Source organism: Andrographis paniculata, unplaced genomic scaffold (genome assembly GCF_009805555.1).
Source record: "Andrographis paniculata isolate CXL003 unplaced genomic scaffold, ASM980555v1 Contig55END, whole genome shotgun sequence".
Classification (NCBI taxonomy): domain Eukaryota; kingdom Viridiplantae; phylum Streptophyta; class Magnoliopsida; order Lamiales; family Acanthaceae; genus Andrographis; species Andrographis paniculata.
Window position 1 is genome coordinate 1,499,780 of NW_026137590.1, and position 27,807 is coordinate 1,527,586.

The 27,807-nt window shown below is 36.6% G+C and overlaps 4 protein-coding genes across 4 annotated transcripts; 3 read left to right on the forward strand and 1 right to left on the reverse strand.

Moving 5' to 3' along the window:
- The first annotated feature begins 933 nt into the window (after positions 1–933).
- LOC127256103 (protein BUD31 homolog 2) lies at positions 934–3,080 on the forward strand. Its single transcript, XM_051281936.1, has 4 exons — positions 934–1,265; positions 1,631–1,732; positions 1,867–2,054; positions 2,769–3,080. The coding sequence occupies exons 2-4, from the start codon at positions 1,639–1,641 to the stop codon at positions 2,922–2,924; spliced, it is 438 nt and encodes a 145-aa protein (XP_051137893.1). The 5' UTR covers positions 934–1,265; positions 1,631–1,638; the 3' UTR covers positions 2,925–3,080.
- Positions 3,081–3,358: 278 nt separating this feature from the next.
- Positions 3,359–8,945, reverse strand: LOC127256511 (dnaJ protein ERDJ2A-like). Its single transcript, XM_051282559.1, has 11 exons — positions 8,788–8,945; positions 8,223–8,439; positions 8,042–8,137; positions 7,621–7,741; positions 7,405–7,511; positions 7,075–7,292; positions 6,601–6,778; positions 6,401–6,520; positions 5,937–6,023; positions 5,302–5,412; positions 3,359–4,396 (listed from the first exon to the last, which is right to left on the reverse strand). Exons 2-11 carry the CDS (start codon positions 8,406–8,408, stop codon positions 3,548–3,550), a joined length of 2,073 nt encoding a protein of 690 aa, XP_051138516.1. The 5' UTR covers positions 8,409–8,439; positions 8,788–8,945; the 3' UTR covers positions 3,359–3,547.
- Positions 8,946–9,500: 555 nt separating this feature from the next.
- LOC127256510 (1,4-alpha-glucan-branching enzyme 2-2, chloroplastic/amyloplastic-like) lies at positions 9,501–21,726 on the forward strand. The gene is made up of 22 exons (XM_051282558.1): positions 9,501–9,816; positions 10,418–10,569; positions 11,422–11,720; positions 12,005–12,103; positions 12,509–12,551; positions 12,800–12,859; positions 13,078–13,158; positions 13,357–13,473; positions 13,858–13,941; positions 14,770–14,891; positions 15,024–15,143; positions 15,306–15,435; positions 15,538–15,648; positions 16,210–16,338; positions 17,915–18,018; positions 18,613–18,757; positions 19,253–19,400; positions 19,510–19,610; positions 20,191–20,268; positions 20,569–20,724; positions 20,797–20,871; positions 21,044–21,726. The coding sequence occupies exons 1-22, from the start codon at positions 9,684–9,686 to the stop codon at positions 21,185–21,187; spliced, it is 2,631 nt and encodes an 876-aa protein (XP_051138515.1). The 5' UTR covers positions 9,501–9,683; the 3' UTR covers positions 21,188–21,726.
- A 698-nt stretch (positions 21,727–22,424) lies between these two features.
- Positions 22,425–26,152, forward strand: LOC127256123 (protein LPA2). Its single transcript, XM_051281962.1, has 2 exons — positions 22,425–22,856; positions 25,828–26,152. Exons 1-2 carry the CDS (start codon positions 22,466–22,468, stop codon positions 25,971–25,973), a joined length of 537 nt encoding a protein of 178 aa, XP_051137919.1. The 5' UTR covers positions 22,425–22,465; the 3' UTR covers positions 25,974–26,152.
- The last annotated feature ends 1,655 nt before the right edge of the window (positions 26,153–27,807 follow it).

The following is a 27,807-nucleotide window of genomic DNA, read 5'->3' on the forward strand; positions in this document are numbered from 1 at the left end:
CCCCACCATAGCCTAATATGCATCATCGTATATTGAGTGTATACATACCTGTATATATATTATATATACATAAAATGATGTAGATGAAGTTGGGGGCCTTTTGTGCCATTGATCTGGTCCCACTTTATATTATACATACACGTGTATATATATATATATTCAGTAAGTGAAGATGCAGATACGATTGTTAGTCTTTTAATTATGCTGAGCCCCACTACACGTATATATCGTCACCAATTGGGTATATACATAAACACGCATATATACTACACACATGTGTGTATATACACTCAATGATGCAAATAAGGCTAAGAGCCTTTTGATCACAGTTTGAGATCAGATTAGCAGCCCAACCCCCACCTTCACCCCTTTATGTATCATCACCTGTCAAGTATATGTATATGTATAAAAATACACTTGTATGTATGAATAAAATCAATTTACAAATATGTATACGCTTGATGAGTAATGATGCAAATGGGGCAGAAAGTTTTTTAATATTGATGGTCTAATCTCGCTTTAAGATTAAATTAACATCTCCGTCATTTGAGTGCTATGTGCATCATCACCTATTTGGTGTATATAGTAATATATATATATATAATATACAAAGTACATAAATATACATCTAATAGGTAATATTGTACTTCTTCCGTCTCAAACAAGATGCAATATTTGTTTTTTGTACGAGTTTTTAGGTGGGTAATATTAAGTCGGATAATTGGATAAAGATTAATCATTTCAAAAATATTGTAGGGTGTTTGAGACGTACGAGGATATAGTAATATATATATATAATATACAATGTACATAAATATATATATCTAATAGGTAATAATGCATGTGATAAGACTTCCAAATTTTGATGCCTTTTAAATTTTGATATTTTGATATTTATTTATTTATTTTTGTGTACGGGGACGGTAACGGCTAGTGTGTAACCCTAAATTAAATTCTAAACCGAACCCCATACACGGCAAGCCCCCTCTCCTTTCTCTCTCCCCTTCCTTCCGACCCCAACCTCCGGCGTCCGTCCAGCGCCGCCTCCCTCCGCTGATTCCCACCGCTCCTCCCTCGCCGTCGACTTCCCAGCCGAACCGCCCTCGCCGCCGTTCCTCTCCTCTCCGACGACAATCGCTCCAGACCGTCGACCCACCGCCCGCCGTCGCTCCTCCTCCATTCAGCCGTTCCTCTCCCACCTCATCCACAAGCGCCGCCGTCACTCCTGAGACAGCCGCCGATCTTAGCCTCTGCCCACCGGCTCGGTAATATCTCTCTATCCCTCTAATGATTTCAGTTTAGGGATATTCTGCATCGAGTTTGTCGATTTGGTATTCTGGAAAATGCAATTTGAAGTCGATTTGTTGAATTCGGGCGATACTGGTCGATTATTTGTTTCAATTGTTGGGGATAAATTGTCATGGGAAATTGCAATTGATGAAATCGACATTTCTGAACCCTAGTTCCTAACAAGATTTTCTGTGATTTTTTTTGTGCAATGACTCTCTGATTACTTGCAGATTGTGGATAGTTATATAACAACATATCGATGGATATTATGATGCAAGTAAATGTTAATTTTCAATGCTAGTGTGTCTTATTTCACTGGTTTCTATCACGTTTATTTCAGTGTGAATCATGCCTAAAGTAAAGACGAACAGGGTTAAGTACCCGGAAGGATGGGAGCTGATTGAACCAACTCTACTCGAACTTCAGGGAAAGATGAGAGAAGGTTTTTGTTCATATACCATTGCAGTCACTATTTACATTTTATATGATGTGTTTTCGCCATTTTAGTTATTTCTAGATTCTCGAAACAAACATACAGGATACTGATTCTTTTTGATCTTCTGTTCTTGGTGGCAGCTGAGCTTGATCCGCACGATGGTAAAAGAAAATGTGAGGCGTTATGGCCTATATTCAAGATAGCCCATCAAAGGAGCCGATACATATTCGACCTTTACTATAAGAGGAAGGAAATTTCGAAGGAATTATTTGAGTTCTGCTTGGACCAGGGACATGCTGATCGGAATTTAATTGCTAAATGGAAGAAGGTACTTTTTGTTATTGAAGGTTCTTTTAACGATGAATCATGGTGTGAATGTTTCGTATCTTAGCAATTCGCATCATCTCAAATTTACTAACGGCTCGGCTCATTCCTCAGTCAGTGTTAGGTGTGTTCTATAACAAAATGCATAGGAACTCAGCGTAAATCCTCCTTTTACCTTAAAAATTGCATGGTGCCCTTTATATTTTCAAAAATATTGCATGAAATCCCTATATGGTTTCGAAACTCAGCGTAAATCTCCACTTTACTTTAAAATTTGCATAACGCTCCTTATACTTTAAAATATGTTGCATTAAACCTCCTGTCATGCAAAAAATATAGATAAGAAACCATTTCTCATCACACAAAGGAAGTTCATGGTGATGGGTTTCATACAATGTGTTTCAAAGTATAAGGGGGCACTATGCAATTTTTAAATTATAAGATTTTAAGCTGAATTTCGAAACTACAGAGTTATGAGCAATTTTACCTAAAAACAAAATTGGGATATTTTTAGCATCGGTTATTTCTTTAACTAAGTTTCGAGTAACTAATAAATTTCTACAATATATAGAGTCAACTAATGTAGTATTTGGAGGAAATATCCACTTTTCTAGTAGTCAAAATAATGTGCAATTTGTACTTTGTTCGGTCATGTCATGTCCAACTGATGATGATAAAAAAGCGAACTTCTTACTTACGACTATTACTTGAATTGCAGCCCGGTTATGAACGACTATGCTGCTTAAGGTGTATGCAACCGCGAGACCATAATTTCCAAACCACGTGTGTCTGCCGAGTCCCCAAACATCTTCGAGAAGAAAAGGTTATAGAATGTGTACATTGCGGCTGTGGAGGCTGTGCTAGTGGAGATTAAGCGGTAACTCCTTCGCCGTATCCTTTCCAAACTTTGTATGCAAAACTATTAGCTTCCGAATAGTTGCTTGGTCTGATATCTTTCACTGAACTGATATTCGGAGTTGAAATTAACATTTGCTATGAGTAAAAGAATCTGCCTGTTATGTTGTTATGATTAGAGCTGCTAAATGAGCCGAGCGAGCTCGACTATCAGTTGTTCAATCTTGATTTGAACTTGTTAAGGCTCGGCTCGGCTCGGCTCAGCTTATTAAGAATTCAAGCTAAAATAATAATTCGGGCTCGAGCAGAGTTCAAGTTTGACTTAAATTTTATACATATTTAGTTTGGAAAAAAATTGATTTTGGTTTGATATGAGAATAATGTTTTATGGGATTTTTGTGAGAAGAAAAATATATTTTTTTTAAAAATGTAAAGTTTGAAAAAATATTGCTAAAGAAACATACCCTAAATTTTGGTGAACAAACAATCCTCAAGTTAATAATTTATAACAGACATCCACCATCCAAATCAAACATTTCCCAGAAATTCAACCCTTTTTTCTTCTTAACGATCGATCTAGTTTCTATATAGTCCTTCCATAACCAATATCCCCAAAAAAACAACAACAAAAACAAAAAAGGTTCAATTTTTATCACTTTCCGAACCGTCATCAGTACTCGAACTATTCGCCGAATGTGCAACGGCGCCATTGGCAACGACACTTTTGCTATCCTTAGCCACGACATCTTCATCGTCTTCGCTGTACTCGCTCTCATAGTCGTCGTCGTATTTATCATCTCCTCCGTCGTCGTCGTCTTCGCCAGCTCCGTCCTCCAGCAACGGCGTCTCCTCCGTACTCGAAACGACATTCCGAGTGCCGGCCCGGCTTCTTTTCAGAACCTTCAATTTGATATTGGATTTAGCGTCGCACCCGATCCATGAGTCGCACAAGCAGTACGACGTCAGATTATAGTTCCCTTCCGACGGGGCCTGGAACTTTCCCATCACCAGCCTCGACCCGTTCTTCACTTTGTCGACGGCTTCTTTCACGGCCAAATTGATTTCTTTCATTCCCGCGCCCGACCCTTCCTTCAGCTCTTGAATCGCTTTCGACGCGGCGATTATGGCCGTCGTCTCGTCCATGAAATTGACCTTCTGGGACATCCACACATCGTTTGTCGACGGATCGGCGAGCAGTAGCCAGAAATTCTCTTCTTTGTCATGGGGGAAGTAGGGAGAGTGCGGGAGGGCGCGGACGATGCCGTTCGATCGGTGGAGAGTGATCCAAGCTTGCATTGTTACTATGTCTCCTTCTTGTATTCCTTCTTCTCCTTCGGTTTCGCATGTTATGTCGACGGTGATCGAAGGCATCATCTCGAGAGCTATTTCGACGTCTTGGGCTTCGTCGGAGGAAAAGCCGGCGACCTGAGTCAGTAGATCTTTGCGGTCTTGTGGGTTCATCTCGCGGAGCTCTTGAAATGATCGTATTTTCTGGACATAGATATAAAAAGAGGACTCAGAAATTAAATACCAATAATTACCAAGTATACGTACGAATAGCATTGTTACGACACGACTGATATTAAGACGACATACGCTGTCAATATGCCTTGATGGGATTAAAGAAAATCGTAATGCATAGTAGAACATGTTTTCGTAAGTCAACAGAGAATCGGACCATCCCAATAATTGTTCGAGTTCTTTGCTCAATGAGATTTTTGATATGTAGGATGTCGGGTTTTGAAAGATGAAAAGAAACAGATACTCATAGCATTTCTCTGATATACTCAGACACACAGATGGCTGAGTAACAGGTGCGATTTTTAATTAATCCACCTTCTTCTTTTTACATAACCAATCTAAGCGCGCTAACTATTAAAAAGGGATCCGGGCTTCCAACCTAAAATCAACGGGTGATAGATGGAGTGGCCCTTCACCCTTATAAGCCAAAGAGAAATCCCATATATTTTCAATGTGGGATATATTCAACACTCCCCCTCGAGATGATAATCTCGAAAATCCATACATGATCAATACACAATACAAGCACTATGGCTCTGGCCCGGATCCCTTCTTAACATATGGTATCAAAGTTATAGTGCCCGTATTAGGTATCGATCCTGTATGAATTTTCGAGATTATTATCTTGAAGGGGGAGTGTTGAATATTGTCCCACATTGAAATTGATGTGGGGGCTCCCCTACTATATAAGGGTGAAGGATCACTCCACCTATTACCAATTGATTTTAGGTTGGAAGCTCGGATCCCTTCTTAACATTGACGGTTAATATATAAACACAACCAACACTTTCACAACATTAATGACGGTGCAATTGCAATACCTATATATATATATGTATACACAGCAAATTAAATGAAGACATTGGTAGCCTAACCTTTCGGGCAATCTTTTTGACAACCGACTCACTGAAGTGTGGAAGCTGAAGAAATGGACCGTAACCATCACTAGATACTCCAGTAGCTTTTCTGGAAGTGAGGGGGACAGCCTGCAGCAACGGCATAACTATTTTCAGTCTTAGTTTCAGAAAGGTAACGTATAGTTTCGACTACTCTATGCAAAATTAAAAATGAACACAAAACACAAGAGTTTGTTGGATATTGTTCAGTTATTGGACCGAAAACTGTGTGAGGGTAATGACAGGCAATTTCTCCGGCTGTATTAAGAAAGTTGAAAATTTAAATAGAAAATTTTTACAATGTTAGGTTCAAAGTTTTCAAGTCATAAACTGCTACGTTAGTGTGGACAATCTAATCAGACCCAGGGCAACCTTGTTTCATCTAATCGGACAACAAATACTAGATTAGAGATTATATGGAAAAAGGAGTCATCGTCATTGCATGAATTTAAACAGCGGGGAGATTAAGATATCAGAAAGTCCAACAAGTGATTTAGGTTTTGAACTGTAATGTATTATACAACAACCGGAGAAGAACATCTATCAGCATTTCGCTAAAATGGTTCGACTGTTTTGTTGCAACAGAAAGAACTATATTGGACTTGCAGACACACCTGGATTATACTCTGGGAAAGCTCAACCACTCCAATTGCAGGTCTCAGCCATCCATGCCCTTGCTGGGTACGAGGGATGATTGCCATCTGCAAGAAAGTGAAAGTTTTATTTAGTCATTAGACCAACTAAATTGAAGCATCAGTCAAACACCATAGCAGGAGGAATCTGTTTTGAGGGGCCATGTTTATTGACAAACTAATGTTATTATGTCAACAGGCTAAGAGCAGGATGACCATCTGTGTAGAAGTAGAAGATAATGCAGTCGTATTTACAACTCGTATCAAATACCAAATGAAACAAATATGGTTATCCATTGAGGAGACCAACCTGATATACTATCTAGCATGTAATTAATTTCCTATTCGATGTGAGAATTGCTTCATTTCCAATTTTTATGATTTCCAAAAAACAAAAACACTATGGAACTCCATTTTAGAAGATGAATACGAAAGGCTTAGAATACCTTCATTAGTTCTTCAAGAAGTCGAGGGGCAAGGCAAAGCATTTTCCGATAGTCTCGTTGTAAAGATAGAGACATTGCGGAGGTCTCACGAGTCAAATGTGCTTGCATCAACAACTCAGACTGCAGGCAGAAAGATATATTCGAGAGAGGATACTACATCGATTTACTCAAAGTAAAATTCGTGTTACACATGACATCACCTTAACTAAAGCCGGATGTTGCTTCCAAAACTTGGCTTGTTCCTGTTTGATGTTTCTAAGGTCCAGATTTAGCTCACTCCTGACTAATACAAAAAGCTTCTGAAGTGATTCTTCGTCAGTTCTACGAACTGGAATTTCCATGTACTCAGCAGCCCTGATGAAAACTTCCATGACCTTGCTGTACCATGAAATACAATTAGTAACTTGCAAGTTTAACAATTATATCGTACAAAAATATGCTTACTGAAACAAGATTCAGGGGCGAACTTGCAGAAAGCAACAAGTGATGACATAATCTTAAAGGGCTAAAAAACCTAGCAATACACATTGTATAAAAATACACATAAGTATGAGCTGGCAAACTATTTACGCTCTTCAGATGCAGCAAATATATCGGAAAAAAGCGAAATTCGATACATATTAAATATATTGTACTGCTGCTTGCAAAATGCAAATCCAATAAACATTTTATACCTCGGGGCTAATGAAGGCTTCATAAAATGGTAATAAGCATATATGGTATGGTGCATGACATAGTTCCCGGTGTATTTTGATGATCTTGACAAGTATATAACAGCGATTGTCAACGGTAAAATAATACAAACTCCGACAATTCCAAGTAACATAATTCCACCAGATGCTCCGTCAATGTTCAGTAGGAACTGTGGGAGAGCAATCCCCATTTTAAGGCCCTACAAGGAAAATAAACAACTCATACATACTTCTCCGATAAAGTTTGCCGGAAAGGTAACGACACTGAGTGAATGGGCTGTCCACCTCATCCCTGTAAGGAAATAGATCTACCTGTCTGCCATCAGGATGGCCATATTTCTCGAAGTTTTCACGCGATACAGGATCTGTAAGAGCCTGATAAGCCTTGGATATATAATCCACAAAGTACTTGTGAGCATCTGTAAAAGAAGTTCGGAAATCACTAAGTAACTCGTACAAAAACACTGGCTTCCAGTTCAGATTTTTAAAGAACAAAATGTGTATTTCGTAGTAAAACGTTATATCAACCTGGATTTGGATTTTTATCAGGGTGATATAAAATTGAAAGTTTCCTATATGCTTTCTTTATTTCAGAATCAGAAGCTCCGGCCTCCAACCCGAGTATTGAAAATGGCTCAAAAATTTGGCCCTGTTTTGAAATTTGAAGCATCAGGTTAGATAGTCAAAAGCCCTTAAAAAGTAGCAAAAAGGGGGGAGTCGTAAACTAATTTTTTGTCGTAATTCTTCACACCCATAAATGTGGGAATCTACTTGTGAATAAGACAGCATCGTGAAACCATATGAAATATCATTAATGAAATAATATTAAGGAAAAAAAAAAAGTGAACTTCATGAGATATGAATTCGAATACGACGGATCAACATTAAACATTGTGTTGAATAGTAAATAACAGTTTAACTGAAAGCACATATCACTGCCAAAATGTACCTCACTGCTGGTCTGCTTAATATAGAAAATTAAGAGTGCGACAACGACCCAGAGTAACACGACAAAGAGGTTGCTATAAGTTGAAAAGTTCGAGATCTGCAAATTTTGCATAAATTGAAAAATATTAAACCGCTGCATCTCCAAAATGCTCGACGAATGTAAAGTCGGGGCCAAGACTTACACGAGTGAATATCGATTTCCTGTACTTTCCAGAATGGAAGCACGCTGAACAGCGGCAAGTAGCATTCTTAGTCTTCTTTCGAAATGTCAGATACAAATTGACAATAGTGTACGGCACTAGAGGCAGTGCAATTATAGTTAATACAAATATTGGAAACAGCGCACTGTTCTCTTCAGATGCAGCCATATGAGATGTCTAGCTTCACAATTTCGTTGTGCTGCAAATAGTTTAATTCAAGCAAACAAACTTAGCTCATTCTTCATCAGCATCAGCAAATATAGAAAAACTCCAACACAACTTAAAAATTAGTCATCATTAGCGGATATTAGGATATAACCTCAGCATCCCTCCCTATCTGCCCTAATCCACAAAACATCAAATTAACAGCCACCAAATGTGTCGAACTAAAACATGAATTCAAGAAACATACACCCCATTTCCAAAGACAGATTCATAAAGCATTCAATCAAACAAGAAATCAATTGCCAAATCAACACCACAGTCCCCAAACAACCAAACCCCATCTTATTACCAAATCAAACAAACCACGTAGACCAAAATTCACCTGAATTCTCGCCAGGAAGTTCACGAGCTGGAAATACAGTATAAATTTGGGGAAGGGAAATCCACGGCAGTAGCAGTATGATCAACCCTAGATTTTTGACGCCCCGAAGACGATGAAGTTTGATTGGGAAGACATTTATCAAGCGCAGCAGCAATTGGATTTCCAAATTAACAAAATAAAAAAAATATATAAAAAATACAGACAAATTGGGCGGGCCCAAATATAAAAACGGGCTTATAAACCTGCCCATTTAGCTTATTGGGCCAATTTAGAAACAAATCGTTAAAATTAATTTTAAAAAATTACTTTAACCAAAAGGGTAAATAGTAAAACAAAAATTAAAACAACCACGGTGAAATTATTACATTAACTACTAAATATCTAAAAATGGGCCAAAGAATATTCGAAAAGTATACTTTTTCCTTTATTTTATGGGCGAATGAATTGGGTAAGAAATTAACCAAAAATAGGAAAATGAATTATTGCAGCATTTCAGAAAATGAACCAACACCATACGTGCCTACAGAGAAATATCATATCCTTTTACATAGATATCAGTAGCCCACGTGACGGGGGTGGCCCACCAATCAGAATTTGACGATTGGCAGGCGGTGCAGTAGACCCCACGCACCCAATCCCACCCCATGCACCGCCCCCGCCCCCCCCCCCCCCCCCCCCCCCCCCAGGCCCTTCACACGTAGCTGCTTCTCCTTGGACGTTGCAATTTGGAGGATTACTCATAACCGTTGCTGCAATTCTCATCAGTCTCACAGTATATACATTTATTATATAGGTGATGATGATGGTGGATTAATACTGGATTCACGGATTCCTTGGCGCCTTGAAGTTGGTGCAGATCTGCAGTGTGGGGAGGATAATCTGGAAGGCTTGTGGAGATGGTTTGTACGATGTCCGGAGTGCGGCTGCCGATTGTGCCGTCGCTGTGTAGATTGGGGAGTGATGGTTCGAGCTCGCACCGGCGGAATGGGAGTTTGTCGTTTTTGTTGAAGAACACTCGGGGTATTTCGCGTAAGTTCGGTTTCTTTTCGCTTCTGTTTGATGAATTTTCATATTGTTTTGGCTGTGGTGGATGGTGTGTTGGTGTGTGGTATTCTGAAGGTTGGTTGTTTCGGGGTGGAGGAGTGCCGCTAACTGTTTCTGTGCTTCTACATCAGTTGAAAAAGTTCTATGGATGTGACTGTTTGCAGTGGGAAAGCTCCTGTGGTGGAGCTCAAACTTTTTGCATATATGTGTGTATATATATATATTTGTGTTCTAAAGGTGTTTTTGGAGTGATCGTTGTTGCGAATGCTTTTGTAACAATAAAAAGGTCTGAACGTGTCTAATGAAGATGATAAAGCTTTACTTATCACAGTGAATTGGAATTTAGGCAGGCTAGAATAATTTACAAGAGCCAAATTTTCTGAAGAGATGTAAACTGGACTAATCTGGTAGTATGGAAGAGTACTGTTTCATATTTTTATCATTTCTTTGTTTTGCTTTGGTTTTAGTGTTGCATGGTGATGGAGGATTTCTTCTGCAATTCGTCTTCTTATGTGGTTTTTAAATCAGGAAACTATGAAATTACTTTTTCTGGGAAATGTGTAGCGTATTCCGTGCTCTCTTGCAGGAAAGGTTTTTTCTGCAAAGTCTCAAGAGTCTGGATCCCAATCCTCTACAGCAACCACATCAGAGAAGGTCCTTGTTCCAGGGGAGGAGGATGGTAAATCTCTTCCAGCAGAAGAATTGGAGGTCCCTCAGATAGTTTCCGATGATTCACAGGCATGTCCCAAATAACAAAACTCATACCCACCCCAAGCAAATAGGATCCAGGACAAGTAAATTATTGAACAAGAGCAATGACAAAATGTTTAGGAGACAATATGTAGGGTTTGTTTAGTTGATTTTGGATTTTTGGGGATTATTTTGGAGTTTTGAATTATTTTGAATGGAAATAGGTACCGAGTGTGTGGTGGTTTGAGTGGAAAGTAGTATTAGATGTGATGTTTTTGGTGAGGAATAATAATTTCAATAGAATCTTTACTTTGAACTTCACTGATTGTGTATGTTATATATTGGTACACAATGTCCTGTAAGTTAGCTCTAACATCATATGAAGCCTAAGTATTGATTTTAGGATACCAATTAATGTAAATTTCTGATTTGCTACTCCGGCTACATAAAGTTCCGATGTGTACGTCAACGTCAACACCAGTGAGTCCCATTCTAGGACATGTATCCAGTTTCAATCTTTGCTTCAATAAAAAATAAATTATTCTCTCTTTGCCACTGTTTCAAGTTTTAAAATGTCGGAACATTAGTTGATCTTTATAATCACGAGGCTGGACAAATAATTATATAGAATAAAGATACTGTAACTTGACCTTAGCAGGTGGCGTTATGCAAAAACATAAAACAATTTGGCTAGTTACTTAATAATATTTCCATTAGTTCTTGGCCTAGGATGATCATGAAAAAGTAGTATACTCTATGAAAAGTGCTTCTACTAGCACTGTTTGTGGGTTTCTTTGGTGTTCTTAAATTGTACAAATGGAAATTTCATCCTGGAATATTATTAGCATTATCCAATCTTTCCATTGATCTTCTGTGCCTTGTGTTGCCATGTTTTCCTAGATATCAGGTGATGTAGAAGGTTCAAACATAGAACAAGAAACAGAAACAAAAGATGACGTAAACTTGGTTGAGAAAAGCAGTTCCCATGGAGCCATGATGGGTCAAGATTCTGAATTTATACAAATGCTAGGTGGATATGTAGAAACAAAAACTGAAGGATTATCAGACTCAACAAGTGAAGATATAAGTGATGAATCTTTAAGGGTTAAAGAGAAGGCCATCCCTCCGCCAGGAGCTGGCCAGAGGATATATGAGATAGATCCACTTTTGAGCAATTACAGTGAACATCTTAATTATAGGTACTATTCTTTTCAATTTTTTATTAATTCCTTTGAAAGGCTTTCTGATGTAAGTGAAATCTGTTAGTATTAAATGTTCCTGGCTCTTAAAATTTGTTGTGTTATGTTCTGGTGAAAATTCTGTACTTGAAAGAATTTTCTATATTTGCTAAATTTGATACAGGTGGAGACTTTGTTGTAATACTTTCATAGTAGGTTTCTGGAATTTTATCCAGAAAGTTTAGCAGACCATCCGAACTGCATGTAAATGATTTTTGCTTCTTTTATCCCTGGTGTCTTTGCAGGTATGCTCAGTACAAACGATTACGTGAAGCAATTGACAAATATGAGGGTGGACTAGAAAAGTTTTCTCGTGGTTACGAGAAGTTTGGTTTTAATCGCAGGTATAGTTTCAGTTTGTTGAACATCTCTTGTTTTCCCCAACCCACACAATTCATTAACAGTTTTCATAGGGTATCACAGTCCAACAGTGGAATGCACCCAAGTAATTTGTCCTTGTTGGTTGATGCCCTTTCCATTACCATTAACGTGACACCAAGTTAAATGCTTCTTCTGAGGACCTTTTAGCATGTAGAAATTATTAAATGCATTAGAGTTAAGAATTGGCAAACAGAGTACAACCACAGCTAATTTCCTTTGTGGTCTTTTGGTGTTCATATTGAAGTATGTTTGTAAAGATATTAAGTAATCTTTGTCAATTAACTGTACATGCACATCGTTTTTGTGATCAAAGGAATTTCATCTTAAGGTACTTGTTATTCTAATATCTTCTAATTTTATATTTCTAGTGAGACAGGTATCACTTACCGGGAGTGGGCACCTGGGGCTAAGGTCAGTCGTACGAAATTTGACACAACAAGACACTCTTTTCTACAGTTCACAGATATTCCTCCCATCGCTATCTAAAATCTATTGCGGTTATCTAAAATCTTTGCTCTTTCTCTATGTTTTTACGAATGCAATCTAAATCAGTTGTCCTTTGGTGTGCTGTTACTTTTTGTCTCTTTAACGTTTGCTGCCACCTTTCTCTTTACTTGTTATAAAGCATTACATTCAGATTATTCTTAATGTACCTGCAGTCGGCAGCACTTATCGGAGATTTCAACAACTGGAATCATAATGCTGATGTGATGACTCGTGTAAGCTTTAGCTCCTTACTTCCAACATACTAAGACAAGTGATGAAAGTATTGCTTTGTATTCATCTAGAATAGTTTTCTTCTGATCAATGTTCATCCTCTTTTCATATTGCTTAAACATAGCAATGCTATGTTCTGTAACATATCTTCAAACTTACCTACTGCTTGGAAATCTCCTCTATTTATTTCTTTCATGTGATTAACATAGCTTCTTAACAGAATGAATTTGGCGTTTGGGAAATCTTTTTACCAAACAATGCAGATGGATCTCCAGCTATTCCCCATGGTTCCCGTGTGAAGGTAAAATTTCTTGATTGGATGCTATATTGATTCATGATATTATTTTAGTTTTTTTTTGCCATTTTTGTAGTTCAACAGAAACGAATGATATATGATCTGTAAACTTGAGTACTAGTTGTTTCCATGCTTAACTGATCAAATGATTATTGCCATTGATACTGCTATTTCTCTGCGGCATCCATCCTTTTTTAATTGCAGATTCGCATGGAGACTCCAACAGGAATGAAAGATTCTATTCCAGCTTGGATCAAGTTTTCTGTTCAGCCTCCTGGAGAAATTCCATACAATGCAATATATTATGACCCACCAGAGGAGGTTGTTGCACTATTCTGGCTGTTTACACACCGTTGCATAATTAACCAATAATTAGCATAGTTAATCTATTACCATGGAACTGAGAACGCGAGAAATATAAAAATGTAGGTTCTGTCATGTCTAGGATTTGAAGAAAGATATTTGTTGCACTATTCTGGCTGTTTACACACCGTTGCATAATTAACCAATAATTAGCATAGTTAATCTATTACCATGGAACTGAGAACGCGAGAAATATAAAAATGTAGGTTCTGTCATGTCTAGGATTTGAAGAAAGATATTTGAGAAACAAAGTATTGTTTAGCTGGTAGTAATCTTTTATTGCATGATTCTCTGTCTGAATTTTGTGCAATGATCTTCTTATTTTATTTATGTTTTTTCCAGGAAAAGTATGTTTTTAAACATCCTCGTCCAAAGAAACCGAGATCATTACGTATATATGAGTCTCATGTTGGTATGAGCAGTAAGGTGAGGCCCCATCTTTTTTCAAGTATAGTTGGAATTCTATGTGTTATCACTTCATTTCCAACAAAGCTGAAAGTAAAATAAATGGAAAAGAATGTACTTTTGTGGTGTAACAAGGTTTTAAGTTTTTTGTTAGTCTAATTGCAAGTACTGCTAGGAGCTCTAGACAGGGAATATAAATTGGTTAAATTTAGGAGTAACAGTTGTTTGAAGACCAGAGCTTGTTTAATTTTCTTCCTTTTTTAGCAGAACTGCTGGTAAAAGTTGGAAATGGGAATGTATGTATTTTAGTGGCTAAATGATGTTTAGATTTGTTATGAATGATCATTGCTTATAAGAATTGAAAATTCTAACACAATGGATATACAGTGTTGAGTACCCCAGGATTTGAAAATCTGCAGTATTGGTGCAACATTCCGTTCCATTGATTCTTCCACCATTCTAATATCATTTGTGCTAACAATCTTTTACACTGAATTTGGTACTTGATGCACATGAGAGTGTAAAGGGATGGATGTTTCTTTTGAGTGAATATATATAGCTAGGGTAGTAATATGATTATCTCAAATAAGAGAATGCACTCTTATGATGGAGTGAATGGATGCTTAATGGAAAGTCAATTCTCTTCAACAAGATCATTGATCAATAAAGTTTTGGAAGAAATGTAAAAGAAATTTACTTTATAATTAGTGGTGCCAACTCGAGATACTTACATACTCAAATCAAAATTGTTCACAGTATCCATCTTATTAGTGCTGATCTGATGTTCCAATAGTTTAACACTCTGTTATCTTTATCAGGTTTATACCTTATTCCTGACTTTGGATGCAGGAACCTATTATCAATACATATGCCAACTTCAGAGATGAAGTGCTTCCACGCATCAAGAAACTTGGGTATAATGCAGTTCAGATAATGGCAATTCAGGAGCATTCATACTATGCCAGTTTTGGGTATATGTCTCTGACTGTAGTCATGAAGTTTATTCTTCACTGCATAGTAATATACATGGAAACCCTCTTTGCTATCTATATGTTTATTGTCCTTGACTTCTGATGCAATTCTTTTTCATTGGCTCCCCTCAGTTATCATGTCACAAATTTCTTCGCACCAAGTAGTCGATTTGGGACTCCTGATGATCTAAAGTCATTGATAGATAAATCTCATGAGTTGGGCTTGGTTGTTCTCATGGATATCGTGCACAGGTGCATTTGTTATTTTTCTTTAAATTTGTGCAAGTATATCTCCCAGCACTGTATAATCAATAATCAATAAACATAATATTTGTTTAGTGTGTCATATTTTTATCCTATCCATGTCTTCTCTGCCCTTCTGTCATTTAACTGAAAATGGCACAATATTTGCAGCCATGCATCTAATAATACTTTGGATGGGTTGAACATGTTTGATGGCACTGATACCTGTTACTTTCACTCGGGAGAACGAGGTTATCATTGGATGTGGGATTCTCGTCTTTTTAACTATGGACAGTGGGAGGTATGTATCTATTTATGAGAATGTATGGCACCAGAGAGTGGGTTATTAACTTACTGTCAATGAACACCATCAAAACTGATGTGTAACATGCCTTTATGTCAGGTGCTACGATTTCTTTTATCTAATGCAAGATGGTGGTTGGATGAGTACAAGTTTGATGGATTCAGATTTGATGGTGTGACATCGATGATGTATAATCACCATGGTTTGGGGGTACTATCTTGTTGCTAGTTTATGCATGCTTTTGCTAATTAACTGAATAGTGTGGTTAAAGTCACAATAGGTCTCCTATGACACAAGCACCAAGCTCATTCCCAGCTTCAAACATGCCCTTGAGATAAATTTGTCTCATCTGTCTCAAATATTGCTTTTTATTTAATATCAAATGACTTACATATATAACATTTTCTATTTTGCCAAAATACTATATCATATATATTCTTGAGAAAGTAGCCATTTGATGTTCTTTTGGGATGCTCAGAATGTAATCCCTTTCTCCTACATTATATCTTCCACTAATATGTTCACTCATGATCTCTTCTACCCTTCTTTTTCCATGAGATTTTTGATTAATTGTGACTCTTCCCTATTTGAATGTTGTGTTTCTACGCAACCGGACACTTTCCTTTTTATTGTCTTCTAAAAATATTTTTTATTGCATATCGTTTGATCCTATATTTTGGGTTATTCTTTAAGCTTACTGGTCGCGTCTTCTACTCATTGAAGTTTAAGTTATGGCATACACCTCCACTAATATAATATTTTGCTATAAAGGTGGGGTTTACTGGGAACTACAGCGAGTACTTTGGATATGCAACAGATGTTGATGCAGTGATTTATTTGATGCTTGCTAATGATGTCATTCATGGACTTTTTCCCGATGCCATAACCATAGGGGAAGATGTAAGTATGCCTCTATTATTTAAATTAAACAGTGCATTTATTTATTGTATGGTCTCGTCCCATGTGAAAGTGTTTGATTAATTCCTCTTGATTATCCTCGTTAATTTTAGGGTAAATTATTTTTTTTAGACCTGTAAGTGGAGCCTGTGGCAAACTAGTCCTATAAGTGAAAAACTTTCATTGTTTTAGTCATTTGGCACCGGAGACGCTGCGTGGCTCGCCGGAAGCCACGTGCCCGCCTGGTATTCCGCTAGATCAGCGACACCTGACGGACACTTGGATTTTATTTTATTTTTCATCTTTTTTATTTTTTTTTCAATTGGACCAAATAAAAAAATTAAAAAAGGCAAATTAAAATAAATTAAAATAAATTTTAAAAAAATTTTAAACAATTGAAAAATAAAAAATAAAATCCACTTGTCTGCCAGGTGTCGCTGACGTGGTGGATACGTGGCCTCCCGCGAGCCACGCGGGCGTCTCCGGCGCCAGAGGACTACAACAGCAAAAATTTTTCACTTATAGGATTAGTTTGCGACAAACTCTATTTACTGAACTAAAATGATAAGGGGTCCGGGTCCAGTTACAGGATTAAAAAAAACAGTTTACCCTTAATTTTATTTATTTATTTTTTTTTTGTTTGAGAGGCTCAAATTCAACCTGTTAGTCATATGGATTTCTCCACCGTTCTAATAAGCCTCATCACCCGAGAACATCACAGATTAAATGATATGTGGAAAGAGAACTGTGTAAACTGCCTTGCAAACTTGAGTTTAAAAGCTCTGAATAGCAAAGCTATGACACGCGTTCATAAAGATATAGAGGACTCTTAATGTGGAAGAGACAAAATAAATTTCTATATAGGTTTTCCCTTCATGAGATTTTTTATTAATTAAATACAATGAGGAAATTTGTAAGTTGCTTCCATGAAAATAGTTCGCCAATGAAACTGCTGATTTGTCTCTCTAGCCATGCATAGAAGTTTCTTCCCAGACCTATTATGATTATATATTGATAAGAAAAATTTGCCTTCTAGATGATGTTAATTACATAGTTGTAAAAGGTACCTGCCATGCGCAGCCAGTTCATCATTATGCATGGAAGGTGTGCACCTTTGATTAGGTTTAGATCTTGTTATCTATTAAAAAAAAATGATTTTAGGGCTTTTAATCTCTAAAATTGCCAGGTTTACCTTCCTATTACTTCTGCTCTATGCCCCTTTGACATTGATACTCTAATCACCCACGTATGCCTCTGTTAGTCTTTGTTTCAGCAATGTGTAGTCTATTCCATTTTTTTTTGTAGAATATTTTGCACTAACGTGTATTTTTTTCACCTTGAAAAGAGATATCACAAGATTTAAGCATCGTGTTGGAGAATATCGCAAATTTATAATGCAAATACATATTGGTTGCATGTATATTTTTGTAAATTATGTATTAATAATAATGGCCCGCACCATGTGCCATTGACAGCTATGGTTAATAAGACCTATGCCTTTTCAACATTGCATAGCGCTTGAGTATGAAATGCTTTCACTCTTTGGGATAATTCCAGAAGAAACTTATTTGAAACTCAGGTTAGCGGCATGCCAACGTTCTGCATTCCTGTTGAAGATGGTGGTGTTGGATTTGACTATCGCCTACATATGGCTATAGCTGATAAATGGATTGAGACTCTCAAGTATGTTGCTCTTGACTACTTACTATCTTCAAAATAAATGTATTTCATGTCTGATATTTTTTTATTTTTCACAAGACTGGAAAAGGTGTGATGTTGATTCTAGACAGTGAATTCTCTTAGGGTGTGTTTGTTTGGAGGATTGGATTTTAAATACACTATTCATCCCATTTTTCCTCCCAAAAAACATCAAACCAAACACCTATTTTTCATTTTTTATATTATACTAAAAATTAATTTTACATTCAAAACATTACATCAACACCTATTTATATCACATCATACAACTATTCAAATTCAAAATTTTTACTATTCAAATCCCAATTCAAAATCCAAACACTCAACCAAACACACCCTTAGTTTATTTGTAATTGGGTTGAATAATATGTTGAGAAGGTACGGAGACAAAAGAAGAAAGCAATTTAGGTAGCCAAATTTATCGGTATTACTGCCGACTTTGTTCATCTATGTTCAGCTGAATGCATTTTCCCCATCACTATAGAGAATGTATTTTCTTGCTTCCTATGCAAGGGTTTGGTCTCATAATGCACATGTATGGTGGCATCTTTCATTACCCTTTCTCTTTTTTTAATGCAGGACAAGAGATGAAGATTGGAAAATGGGAGACATTATACACACGCTTACAAACAGAAGATGGATGGAAAAGTGTGTTTCCTATGCAGAAAGTCATGACCAAGCCCTGGTTGGAGATAAAACGATTGCATTCTGGTTGATGGATAAGGTGTGTATACATTAACCTTCCCTAATATTTCTTATTTATTTCTCATATTGATGTAAGACCTAGTATTTGCTTGGGGACTCAAAAGTTGTCTAGATATTTTCTCATAATTGTTACTACAATCCAGGGATTCGGATTTCTATTATTATAAAATCAAACAGTGAAAATGGTCGATTTAATAAACGATACATGGTCTCTTATCCTTATTAGGAGAATTCAGTAGACACCAAACTAATAGAAATACTCCAGAGAAACATTTACTCTAGATCTCCTACCGATTGCTAGTCACCATGTGCAACATGTCTCACCCATGCTCTAGTGACTAAGTCAACATAACTGGTTCTACTCCTACAGGTCTGTAAGCTTTTCTGAAAATAGCGAGGTTAATGTGCTTACCACATCCCAACAGTGACTCCTGTAATGGAATTCTTTTGTGAAGTAAAACATGTTTCTTTTTTATATTTAAACTTACTATTGTGTTTTGAATATTTTCTTCAGGATATGTATGACTACATGGCACTGGATAGACCATCTACTCCCTTAGTCGACCGTGGAATAGCGTTACACAAGATGATTAGGCTTATCACAATGGGTTTAGGTGGGGAAGGTTACCTCAATTTCATGGGAAATGAATTTGGACATCCAGGTGGGTTTACCGTTGTAATATTTTTAGGCCTCTTTGAAGATTTGTATATGAATTTTCTCTTGTAACATGTAGGTCTATGTCACTAACACTTTTTTGGCTTTATAATCAGAGTGGATAGATTTTCCTAGAGGTCCCCAACATCTTCCTGATGGCCAAGTCCTTCCAGGAAATAACTTCAGCTATGATAAGTGCAGGCGTAGATTTGATCTAGTAAGCATTTTTTTATCTCTGATTTTATTTTGATTTGTTAATTTTCTCATGGAATTCTCGATTCTGTACTTTCTTGGGTGTTATGTCTGGATGATTATAAGAACAGTTTGACGTGATGTATGATAATCAGTTGTAGGTATATGAAGAGATTGATATTTTTTCATAGCTATACTATATTTTGCAATGTGAAACGATGAAAGTTGGGAGTATATGTGACAGAGGTAGGGATCCTGTCAAAGTCGACAACAGGCTTTTATATTTTGTTATGTGTGATAAGGTCCACCGTTATCCCATTAAAGTTGATAACTTAAGTGCTATATGCAAGTCAGTTTACATTTCTTTTAAGTTTCTCTCTCTAAAAGCAACTGCGTCCTATCACATCTCTCATCTCCAGAGCTGTATGGGATGCATTGCACCCTGACGGTATTGCTCTGTTGCCTCTTGTGAACTGTGGATACTGTAGTTAAAAATTGCGGAATTCTAATTTTCTTTTTATTGTTGAAACGAGACTGCCTTCACTCATTATATACCTCTGCAACCACTATATATTTATCTCCAATTAACTCCGATGCTTATCCAGGGAGATGCAGATTACTTAAGATACCGTGGAATGCAAGAATTTGACCAAGCAATGCAGCATGTTGAAGAAGAATATGGTGTACGTGTTCTACTGAGATTCTTATTTGTTTCGAAGAAGTGTCTTTTTTTTTTATGTTGAAAAAAGATATAAATAAACGGGAAATAAAGCTCTTCCATTTTAATCCATTCTTCCACATGTCTTGACAATCTCTAAGTTCATGAATAATACAGACGCGTGTCATTTTAGTTCACGGTTGAACTTATTATTTTCATCCTTTTAGATCAAGCTTGCAATTTGACTAATTGGGGCTCATTTCAGCCTTAGTTTATGTTATTGTTATTCCTCCATGAACATAATAAGCTCCAAATGTTTCTGCAGTTCATGACTTCGGAGCATCAGTATATATCAAGAAAGGACGAAGGAGATAGGGTAATTGTGTTTGAAAGGGGGAACTTAGTCTTCGTCTTCAATTTCCACTGGACCAATAGCTATTCAGACTACCGGGTCGGCTGCTTGAAAGCAGGAAAATACACGGTATGAAGATTATATAACCTGTCTACACATGTTTTTTCACCAGTATTCTCACAGTTGTGCTACCCTATGTAGGTTGTTCTCGATTCAGATGACCCGTTATTTGGAGGCTTCGGCAGGATAGATCACAATTCAGAATTCTTCTCCACTGTAAGGCTATAAATTCTGCAATTCACATCCATTTATATATATGAGAGCTCATTACATATACAAAATTTATTTAGATATTGCTTTGGTGTTATAATTTGTCATAGATGTATCTTTATCGAAGCTGTTATTACCCTCTGACTCATGTAATCGATCTTCTATCTAAATTTAACAGGATGGATGGTATGATGACCGGCCTCGATCCTTTTTGGTCTATGCTCCTTCCAGAACTGCAGTGGTGTATGCCTTGGCAGAAGACAAGCCCAAACCAGAACTAGAACTAGAATCAGAACCAGAACCAGAACCAGTAGATGGTTGAGTGCAATACCAGTTTTAATTCAGCCGGTGCCACCGCGCGCAATACAATTTCAACTGAGGCAAGACTAGTCTGTATCCGAGGAGGTGGTTTGCTTCGGCTTCTCAGCGATACAATTTTACAGGGGGGGCTAAAGATGAATGTGTCCGGGACTAACATGAAGAAGCCAACAGGAAATTTATCTATGCTGAGGCTCAGCAGGAGGTAATGCATGCATTTAAATTAATAATAGTAAGTCTGTATTATGATGATGTTTTCTTAATAATAATACCGGCGCCATGCCGTGCCGTGGTGGTGGTGGTGGTGGTTCACACCGGCCCGACTCTTGTGTTGTGTGTGTGTAGTAGCAGCGAGTGAGTATTCCTCCGTCGGTCGGGAAGGGAAGCCTCGGCTGGCCAGGCCATGGCATCTAATCTAATGTTATTGTGTTGAAACAAATTAAACCATGAGAACTGATTAGTTGCTGCTGCTGCTGCTGCTGTTTCTATTGTGTTTGATTTATGTGCTTAAATTTACATTTGGTGTGTGCCGACACCTAGCAAGGAGTGTCTGTCTGTCTGTGTATGTGTTTAGTGGTATTCGCTCGCTCGTCTTAACTTGATGTATTTTTTATTCTATTAATTAGTTAAAATATATAAGGCAATTTTGACATTTTATATCTAGAAGCATAAAAGAACAAAAAATATTTTTTTTGTAAAAATGGCCGGAAACAGCTGTATTCATGGGCAAAAATATGATTATCTAAAACATGATCGTTACCGGGGTTGTATTTTCTCAATCAATTGTCATGGACTAAAATAAAATTAATATGATCAAAATTAATAATTAAGATATTGAATAGTAAAAAAAAAATGATATTTGCACTTCTTTAAACAAAGGACCAACTCGGCGGACTTGAAGTTGATTATAGCTTATTATCGTCTCGTTTCACAATTCACACCTTCTCAGATATACTAAAATCTACCGTATAAAATTTCTTATGGCGATATTGTATCGAAACGGCGTCGTTTTAGCAGCAGTCGCCCGCAGCCAGAATTGTATTGAAGGAAAAAAGGGGGAAAGGCTTTAACTGACAAATTCTATCAAAAACGACGCGTTTTGGTGGCAGCGACCTGCAACCACAAACATAACCAGATTTGTACTGAAGTAAAAAGGGTGAAAATTCTTATCCGACAAAAATAGCTATAAATTCTACCGAAACGACGTCGTTTTGGCAGCGACCTGCAGCCACATATATAAACAGAATTGTGCCGAGGGGGAAATTTCTCAACTGACAAAAAAATGGCGCTAATTCTCCATTTATCTTCATCTTTTGCGATCCTTAAACCCCAATTCCATCTCAAGCCCGTTAAAATCGCCATTCGATGCCAACGAGAATCCTCGACGGAAGAAACTACTTCGGATTCGAGCGGAGGTTCGAGAAAGCCCGGTGATTCGTTGGGATTCGGCTCGAGTGCAGCTGATTCGGCCAAGAAGAAGAAGACGACGACGAAGGGGAAGAGAGATAGGGCTTCGATTGTCCGGCGGACGCCGTTGGAGAAGCCGAGCTTGGTCACGCCGCAGGAGGCGGCTCGCGCCGAGGAGGTGCGGAAGAATGAGAGTGCGTTTGTACTGGCTTGGTTGGGCCTCGGCGCGATTATTCTTCTGGAAGGAATTGCTCTTGCTGCATCAGGTTTGGACTTGAACTTTGTTTGCTGATTTAATCGTCGCAAATATAGCGTGATCATGGTGAAATAGTGTTATAACTGCATATGTATGTTGGTATAAGAAATTGAAATTGTCTATTAATCACAAGAATTGATACAAATTTAACATACCTCTTCAAATTATCATAAACAAATACTACAAATATAATATACTATCTCCGTCCGGTCTCGTTTACTTTTTGCATATTGATCTTTTAATATCAATTATTAAATTAAAACATTAAAAAAACTGCAAAAATATTTCTTAGTGTCTTATAATACTAATACAATAATATTTATACAAAAAAGTTATACAAATATAAGAATATTTTTAATGTTAAATATGTACAGAGGGAGTATATTTTTTAAATATATTTTAACACATTTCAAACTAAAGATATAATCGAACAAATTTGAATTTTTCAGAAGTAACTTAAAAAGATATAGCCGAGAAGTTGAATTTAAAAAATTAACCGAAAATGGTGTAGAATTCTCAACATCGTTATAGTTGAAAACATGACTCACTCGCTCGCTCACAGTAAAATTAGAGTTGAAAACAAGACTTGTTCAATTTTTAGCAGAGCTAGAGTTTAAAAGTAGGACCCACTCGCTCACGACAAGAATAAAAAACTCGTTCGCTTTCAATAGAGTTAGAGTCGGAAACAGACTCTCAACGGGCATTAGAGTCAAAAGTAGAACACTGTCATTGAACATCAAAGTAGCAGATAGAGCCGGCATGAAGATGGCTGTGGATAGAAACAGATATATCAATAAAATATAAAAATATATAAAGGGGTATAACGGGTCATGAATGTACACTGAAAAAATTTAGTTATGATGATCCATGAAATTGAATTCTCTCTTTCAATTATAAAAATTGGTACATATTTATAATAGTATACAAATCATCTAAATGGGAATCCTATAAATTACTATAAATATAATATATTTTTTAAAAATATACTTTACCTTTAGAGAAGCCATTGTTATGAGATTTTTTTGTCTCTTGAGGAAGATCACTATATGAGAACTGAAATTCGTTGTTGGAGGAGACGAGTCCTCTATGATTTCCTCTTTGTGCTAATTTAAGTTTCCATTATCTCTTTTTATTCTGTTGTTGTTGTTTTTTTTTTTTTTTTTTTTTTTTTTTTTTTTTTGTGAGAGATTTTGATCGAAACCTGAATTTTGATCCAACCTAACTGGAATGGCACCATTTCCATCACCTTTCGGAGCTGAGAAAAGAAGTTTGATCAGATTCTTGATGAACAGTTTTATATTCACAATAATATGTTGGCTGTGTGATTCGACTAGAGTTGATACACCAACCGAGTAGCTCGCGAGCCTAGCTCAATTCAGTTCGATAACGGTTCGACTCGGCTCGACTCGTGTATAAAGAAACGAGTCGAATTAAGTTCGAGAATTATTATTTATGTAAGCATATCAGGTTCAAACTCGGCTCCTGGCATATTTGTATTGTTTTACATATTAATATAATATCATTTTTTATGTCAAAATTTATATTTATTAATAAAATTTGAACATTTTATTATAATAAATTAGGAATAAAATTATATTTATTTAATTCATTTATTAAAAAAATAAATAGTGATATAATTTTGACGAGATGAGTATTATATATATATATATGAAATGTGAGACAAACCCAAGCTCTTCGAGCTTTGCAAACCGAGCTTAAGCTTGAAATCGAGCTTAATGAGCTGTACTTTAGCTATTATTTTAGTTCGAATCTTAAACGAGCTGAGTCGTATAGATAGCATATTTGAGTCGAGCTCGAACAACTGATACTCGAACTCGGTCATCTTGTTTAACGGCTCTAGATTCGACCCTAGCCATGTTTGCTTTGAATAAATTATTTCAGTTCATTGAAGCCCTAGATGTAATTGTTGAGATATTAGGTAGTGAAATAGTATGCGGACACAGAATGGTGCAGCTGCCATTTTCGCTATCAGAGGTGGCTGTTAACGTCTTCTTAAGATAGCTTCGGACTACAAATTCTTCGCCGAAGTGCAGAAATTCTTCAGATTTTCTGTTTGTATAACCACATAACATTTACAGGATTTTAAAACACTATAAAATGAGAGGTATTGAAATATTTTAGTTATTGAGTTTTAGATAAAATTTAATTGTTTTATAGTATTTAGTTTCATTCCTAGGTTAAATTATTGATTTAAGTCTATCGAGTATGTTATATAGTGTCTATATAGGTCTCTGTTTTAATCAGAGTATCAGAGCCAATTATTGTTCTACTTGAGTAAAGACAATCTAAAAATTCATGTTTCTCCTAGTACATTCAACTTTGAATGTACCTGGAGGTCTCCCGATTTTGAGATCTTTTATGCAGTTACTAATCTTTTTACTTTTGATTTTGATTTCGCTTAGAGTTTTGATTTCTGTCTACATTTGAAATCATGTTTGCATATTTGTCTGCGGTATGTCCACAATATTTTTCCAGAGCCATGTTTTCGACTGCATTGAGAGTCCTATTGTTTCATACTCTAATTCAGTTGAAAGTATTGCTTTTGATTCTGACACGGTGGACGATTATGGCTGCATTGTCTTGGATCTTTCTTCTCAATGCAAACTCCAGTTGTCTGCAAAACTACTTGAGTTTGAGGGCATGCATGTTGAAATATTTTAGTTACTTAGTTTTAGATTAGAGTTGAGTGTTTGAGTCTACTATAGGTCCCTATTTTGATTATGAATAATAATGCAATTTTTTAGTATTTTACAATTTATTTTCTCACAAGGGGGACGACTCATTAGAAACAGTGGTTAATGGCGACTATGTAATCTGCTTCGATGTCAAGTTAGAACTAGGCGTATGTAAGAGAAACATGTGTATGCGCGACTGATTGTAGCAATAATTTTATCGAATTTGTTTTGGTAATAACCATTGTGGAATGCATAATGCAACTTGACTGCTATTGTTTCGGACAGGCTTTCTTCCGGAGGCGTGGGACAGCTTCTTCGTCAAGTACCTGTATCCATCTTTCACTCCAACTGTCCTCCTGTTCATCGCTGGAACAGTCGCCTACGGAGTTTTGAGGTACCTGCAGAATGAGATTTCAAACAAGGAAAATTGATCCGGAATCATCTCTCCGAGCAGAAGAACATTTGGAACGAGCTTTGCTTTGCTTTGCTAGTTCGATAACCATTTTGTGTAGAACATGCATATTGTATTGCGCTCCTTTGGGGGCTACAATGGAAGTTCGTAATCTATTATGCCACATAATGGTAAGCGCAATCGTGCTCAACTTTTTAATGTGTCTCAGTAGAAACTACTAACTGTTTTCAAGCAAGATTTAGTATGAAATCGTAAACAGGGAGTGGCACATAGCTGCAATCGATTTGCTCCAACCTTAAGCTCTCTCGACATTAAAATGTAAGCTTCATTCATCAATCTTTCCTTTTCTATGTTTGTTCAATTAATCTCTTACATTATTGTTCACAGGCGAAACATAGAAAACAAAAAACGGCACCAAATGATGCGCGCAAGGGAGCCTGTCAAGCAACAATTCCTCATCAATCCCAGCTGCAAAAACCAGGTATGTGTTCATGAATTGTTCGTTTTCTTTCTTTCTTTTGTCCTGAAATTTGTTCGCCGTAACAAATCCAGATTTCTGGAAAAATTCATTAGTTGGTATAATGTCATGAATAAAATCTGGCTTCTCAAATTTCAGTCGAACAGAAAACCACTCCATGTTTGAGTTCGGATTGGGATTCTGATTCAAGTGAACAAAGAATAAGCCTATTTTATTCCGGTTCTAAGACCAGTAGTTCTAGCGGTCGACTCAGTTCTTTGGAATTGTTTAGGAAGAATGAACTATACAGTATCATCCCCTAAGATCAAATCTCCCAAATCAGGTCATATCATCAAAATTTCTTACAGCCATTCCATAGGATTTTATCTAAAAGGATTTGGTGATACCTCACAAGAACTAACATATCAAAGAAAATTACATTAACAGCAAAGTGGACCACTAAATGATGCAAACAAAGTTAGTCCTTTTCTCCTCTCCAACAAGAAATGGGCTGGCATTGTTTTTGTTTGTGTTCTCTTACAAATCCTTTTAATTTAATTTATTTATTTATTTAATTTTCTTTTTTGGGGTTATTTGAGGTCCCCTCATAAGGTGTGTTTGTTCTCATCATATGTGTGTGATGATCCATCCATTACTCCCTACTTCCCTTTAAGGCCAATCACTACATGTTAATTGTTGTGATATTACATGCCATCAATTTCTGTCATTCATATCTGCTGCACTGTTTAATTTGTTTTGTTTTTTTGTGATGCTACTTATTGGTGTAGTAGTTAGCTGTTTCGCCCGCTAACTTCATAAAAAGTTCGATTTGTTTGTGTTTCGATTGCTTTTTTGGTTGGTGCCGTTGTTGTCATAGAATTTGATTTGATCGGTTATGATTTGAATCAGCTTGAGCTAATTTCGACTATATTGTTAGCTGCATCGGTAGATTATGATGGCGTCGTTGGGTTCTTTAAAGTTTGAGATTTGAAAATAGTAAAAATTTGAATTTAAAGTCTATTCGTTTGATTATTTATTTATTTATTTATGTGATGGTTTTGAGAGAAAAGTAATGGATGGTTGGAATCAAAACCTATGGGTGTGTTTGTTTGGGGGTTTGGATTTTGAGTTGAGATTTAAATAGTAAAAATTTTGAATTTGAATAGTTGTATGATGGGATACAAATATGTTTCGAATGTAAAATTGATTTTTAGTATAATATAAAAAATGAAAAATAAGTGTTTGATTTGATATTTTTGGAGAAAAAAATAGAATGAACAGTGTATTTAAAATCTAATTCCCAAACAGACACAATGAACATAAACTCGAATCTTGGGCATGCTTATTAGTAAAATTTAATTAGACTATTGGCTTAAAATTACTAACTAGTCCAAAT